The 5,199-nt window shown below is 49.3% G+C and overlaps 1 protein-coding gene across 1 annotated transcript in view; it reads left to right on the top strand.

Annotated features, from left to right (window-relative positions):
- SLC25A29 (solute carrier family 25 (mitochondrial carnitine/acylcarnitine carrier), member 29) overlaps positions 1-5,199 on the top strand; it is a 12,272-nt gene that overhangs the window by 3,970 nt on the left and 3,103 nt on the right. The window contains exon 2 of the mRNA XM_006839525.1: positions 3,208-3,251. Within this exon, the coding sequence (XP_006839588.1) occupies positions 3,208-3,251 (44 nt within the window). The remainder of the gene's footprint in view (positions 1-3,207; positions 3,252-5,199) is intronic.

Raw genomic sequence — 5,199 nt, 5'->3', positions numbered from 1 at the left:
GGAGTCGGTTCCAACTCATAGTGACCCTGTACAGGGTTTCCGAGACTGTAAATCTTTACAGGAGCAGAAAGCCTCATCTTTCTCCTGCGGAACAGCTGATAGTTTCGAACTGCTGACCTTGTGGTTCGCAGCCTGATTCATAACCACCAGAGCTCTCACAGTTTAGGAGGCTTAAAGTCCAAATTCAGAGCACCACCTGGAGAAAGGTCCTTGGTTTCTCCCAGCATCTGTACCCCCAGCATTTCTTGGAGAACGCCATGTGTCTTTGGCATCAGTCTTTCCCTGGTTCTAGGAGCTTCCCAGGTCTGAAGGATGAATTCCACTCCTAACTCTCCTTTCTTATGGTAATAGGTCCCACTTTCTCTGCTCACTTCTCTCTCTTGAACCATTAAAGGGGATGCAGGCTACTGCCCAGGGAAACTCCCCTTACATCACATCTGGGCTGTGACAGGGTTAAGGATGGCCAATCTCTTACTGGTTTGTTACCACATTATGGGGAGCATCACTTCCTGGCCATACTATATTACTACATTCTGTCAAACTATTGAGCATCATGGCCCAGCCAGGCTGAGGCATATTTTTGAGGGACACAGTTCAATCCATGTCAGTCCCCAAGTCTCCAGGGCCTCCAGATAGCAGAGGAGCAATCAAGGTCAGCCTTCCTGAGGATGGGGGGTGGGGGCAGGGAACAGTGGACAGACAGTCTTGGAGGGGTAAATTCCTACCCTGTTTCTGACCTCTATTATTGTGGTATGGCATTGTGGGTTAATGTGCTGAACTGTAAAGTTGTTTTGATCTACAAGGTTGGCGGTTCAAGCTCACCAGCTGCCCCTTGGAAACTCTATACGGGGTCAGTACGGGTTGGAACTGACTCTACGACACTTAATAGCAATAATGCTCTTGTGTGTCATCTAGTCATTTTCAACTCAGAGCAACACTGTATACGGTTTCCAATACCCTACAGCACTAACTAATTAGGACAGGCGTCCTGGTGTGGCACTGTAGAATGAACATGGCTTACCGCAAAGTCCATGGTTCAAACACATCAGCCGCTCCTTGGAAACCCTATCTTATTAAGAGCCATCCAGTCGGTTCCAACTCATAGGGACCCTGTACAGGGTTTCCAAGGAGCAGCTAGTGGGTTTGAACTGCTGACCTTAGGGTTATCAGTCCAGTGCTGATCCTACAGCACTACACCAAGACTCCATGGAAACACCGTATTATAGAGTTATGAGTCAGAGCTGATTTGGTGGTCTTTAGCAACAATGATGAGAAAAAAAGCTAGAAATAAGTAACGCTTAGCTGGATTTCCCAATTAACCATCGGGATCAATAGTCATTTTGCCTGAGCCAGCAAAAATGAAGAAAGCATCATAAAATAAGGTTTCCTGGGAAATGTGGGGTCCTGGCAGATCTGATGACACTCGGCTGTTGTTCTGGTGGAAACCCAGGCGGCTGCAGGTAGGCAAAAAAACACAACCGTGCTATAGGGTGCTTACAAGAAACCAAGTCTGAAGAAAAGGTGGGAGTTCACAGTTGGGCCAGACTCAGAATCCACAAGAAACCAGCATTGCAAAGTTGATATCAAACAAAAGGGATTTTAAGGTCCAGAGCATTCACCGGAATGAGCGGGACATCATGTAAAGATAAAAGATATAATGTGTGAGGAAGATATGTGGAATTCTCAGTAATTTTTGGGTAGCTGTGAATTCCATAACCAACTCTAGTAGGGAACAGGAGACATGAGTGGTGAGGAAAGAGGCTCTGGTGTCAGAAAGCCTGAGTTCAAATCCCAGCTCTACCACTTTCACTAGCTATGTGGCGTGGACAAATTTCCTCTCTGGGCCTCAGTTTCCTCATCTGTAAAATAGGTTCCTGGAGTCCTAGTGTGGTGCTGCGGGGTAATGTGCTGCAAGGTCAGTTTGAGTTGCAAAGTCAGTGGTTCAAACCCACCAGTTGCTCCTGGGAAACCCTATACAGGATTGCTAGGAGTCTGAACCAACACTGGCACTTAATAATAACAACAAAATAGGTTCCAAGTCCTTTCTTTACAGATGTATGGGAGGAAGAGTTAATTTACATGTAAAGCCAAGAGCATTAGCCAGCAGGTAGGAACCCTGGTGTTTGCTTCCTCCTGGTTGTCAGCTGTTTACACATAAAGTGAATACTTATTATTGTTGGCTGCCTGGGGGGACCGGTATGGACATGGTGGTAAAAGGAAGAGCCTGGAAGATACATCCAGAGTTCTGGGTGGGAGAGCATGTGAGTTGATATCAGTTACACCACCTTCCTCAAACTCAGTTTCCATGCTGTAAAATGGGGTGCTCATGGCAGGTGGGAATAGTGCTCTGAGGAAGACTGGAGAACCTTTGTCCTTCCAGAGGGTCTGAATTGGAACCACATAATGTCAGGGTCACAAGACACTACCCTGGACTTCAAGATGGCTCCCACATGAGGAGGGTGAAGTGCCATCAGCCAATACTAAGGGTCTGGTGTCTCCTAGGTAGTGGGGAGGTGGTCATTAACTACAGTTGTTTTTGATGATGTTGGATGCCATCGAATCATAGTGACCCCATATGATAGTAGAACTACCCCATAGGGTTTACTAGGCTAAAATCTTTCTAGGAGCAAATTGCCAGGTGTTTTTTCCTATGGACCAATAGGTGGGTTTGACCCGCCAACCTTTCTGTTTAGCAGCCAATTACTTAACCACGTGCTACCATAGGCTGGGTGATGCAAACGGTTAAGCCCCCAACTACTAGCTGAAAGCTGGGTGGCTTACTGCCACCCAGAGGCACCTCAAAGACAGGCCTTAGTGATCCACTTCTGAAAGGTCACAACCTTGAAAACCTTATGGGGCAGCCAACCACCTTGACAGCTGGGGAAAGTGAAGCTCAGAGATGCTGAGCCCAGAGTTCACCCAGCAGGTAATGGTATCAGAGATACTCAAATCCGGACCGGTGAGGGTCTGATCCCACAGTCCAAGTCTCCCACTGGGTCAGAAAATATTCAGAACAATGGGACCACTTCAGGGAGGACTTCTGGTCTTTTGCCTAGAAGAGCTCTGAGCCCCACAGACCCTGACTTGAACCTGGGGTTGGGGCTGCAAATGCAGGTGCTGAGTGAATGTCCCCTTCTTCCAGCAGCTCCGGCCCCACCCTGCACTGCCTAAGGCAGTTTGAGTCACTAGTGCCCATTCCTCCCCCAGGTGTAGCTGGCGTTCTGGTGGGACACCCGTTTGACACGGTCAAGGTGAGTACTTGCCACAGTTCCTTTCTCCTGTGGAGAAGCCTGGGGGGTTTAGGGATCTCTCCAGTTTCCTGCTGAGGAACAGGGCCAGGTCGGCCTGGGGGTTTAGAACTCGGAGAAATGCAAATTCTTAGAAATGCCCAGGCAGGCGGCTACTCTCCCACGGTCTGTTTTTCCATCTCCAGGCTGAGCCGAGCAGTGGGTCAAGTTCATGGTCAGTCTGTCCTCAGGCCTGGCCTCTGAGGTTCCTCCTGTCCAGCACGTGGGCACTCCCACACTGTCCTTAGGTAAAACTCTCCCAGAAGTTTTCTTCAAAGAAAGAACAGTTCAGAGAAAAAACAGACAAGTCAAAATGTCTCCAAATGACAAGGCTGCAAAAATGGGGTGGGAAAATGGAATTCAAAGATAATGTTCTTCCTGAGAGTTCTTTGAAGCCACCTCAGAGATGGCTGTTTTATTATTGAGAAGCTGAGAGAGATTTGTGGGCCCCCGCATTTTAAGAAGCTGGGGGCCTTGGGGCAGGGGCTCAGCTGGTTCCTCCTTGGCAGACCCCAGGCCTCAACTATACTCTCTCATGTTGGATTTTATGTTATTAACCTAGTCAAGTCAGGATCCTTTCTTGCCGGCTTCACCTGACACCCAGAGCACCTGGAAGTGGCTGGGCACCGGGCCAGGTCTTCCTGCCGCCTATAAATGTGAATTTGGGATTTTTCCTCAAAGCCTCTGCTGCCCTCTGGGGTGAGGCCACAGCCTGAAGGCAAAAGACGGCATCCGAGTTGGGCCTCTAAGCAAAGCCGGTGCCGCATTCAGCCAGGTGTTTGTTGTTGGGGCCAGGATTTCATACCCAGGTGCCTTACCTCCTGGCCAAGTGTTCCCACTGACAAAGTGAGGGGGCAGAGGAAGGAAGCTCTGTGGGTCCCACGGTGTGTGTTGGCTTGGGTTGAATGCATGGAGTGCTTCCTGAAGGCAGGCACATTTCAGGAGGAGGCAGAAGGGCTGGGCTTTCTTGGTAGCAGAGGGTCCAACTTCCTCCTGGCAGAGCCTACCCACGGCCCTCGTCCCCTCCCCCCCCGCCATATCCATGCCCTTTCTTTTCCCAGGTGGGAGCAGCCCAGTGCCCACGTGATGCTGTGTGCTATCTTGTGGTCACGTGTTGCAAGGTGCCTTGAAGCAGCCAAGCCAACAAGTACCTTCCACTCACTTCCTCAGCTGGCTGCTCGGAGCCTGCCCCCTCTGGGCTGTGACTCAGTTGTCTGGCCAGGCTTTCTCCCACCTATTGGAGTGTCCTGGGCCTCCGGTTTCCTCTGAGCGCCTGAACTGGGAGACTCTCGACCCCACTACCTGCTGCTGTTGACGCCATTCTGACCCCTAGTAACTCTCTAGGACAGAGGAGAACTGCCTCATAGGGTTCAAGGCTGTCCTCTCTATAGAAGCAGAGTGCCTCACCTTCCCCTGTAGAGCAGCTGGTGGATTCAAACTGCTGACCTTTTGGTTAGCAGCCAAGTGCTTTAATCACAGTGCCACCATGGATCTGTTTGACCCTGTTGTTGTTAAGTGATGTTCACTTTAAAAAAAAAAAAAACATAACTACAACGCCACTGTAACATCTAACAAAATGAACGATAATTTGTTAGTATCTCCAATAGTCAATAGATACCTTGTTATGGTTGGCTTGGCTTGTTTTAATTAGGATCCAAACTAGGCTTATTCATTGCATGTGATTGTTGTCTTACGTTGTTGTTTGGTGCCATCGAGGCAGTTCTGTATCCAGCCCCTCACCCTCATCATCAGTGCTGTATGTGAGGTCATTGTTGTGGCCACCGTGTCAGTACAAGTGCTGCTGACTTTTGAAAGCACCTGGACCCCACTTCCCTTGTTGCTGGAGAATAGCTTTCTCCCTTTGTTGTTGTTATGTGCCATCGAGTCGGTTCCGACCCATAGCGACCCTGTA

Source organism: Chrysochloris asiatica, unplaced genomic scaffold, assembly GCF_000296735.1.
Source record: "Chrysochloris asiatica unplaced genomic scaffold, ChrAsi1.0 scaffold00025, whole genome shotgun sequence".
NCBI classification, from domain to species: domain Eukaryota; kingdom Metazoa; phylum Chordata; class Mammalia; order Afrosoricida; family Chrysochloridae; genus Chrysochloris; species Chrysochloris asiatica.
Note: the sequence above shows the minus strand (reverse complement) of the source record. Positions and strands in the feature narration are given on the sequence as shown.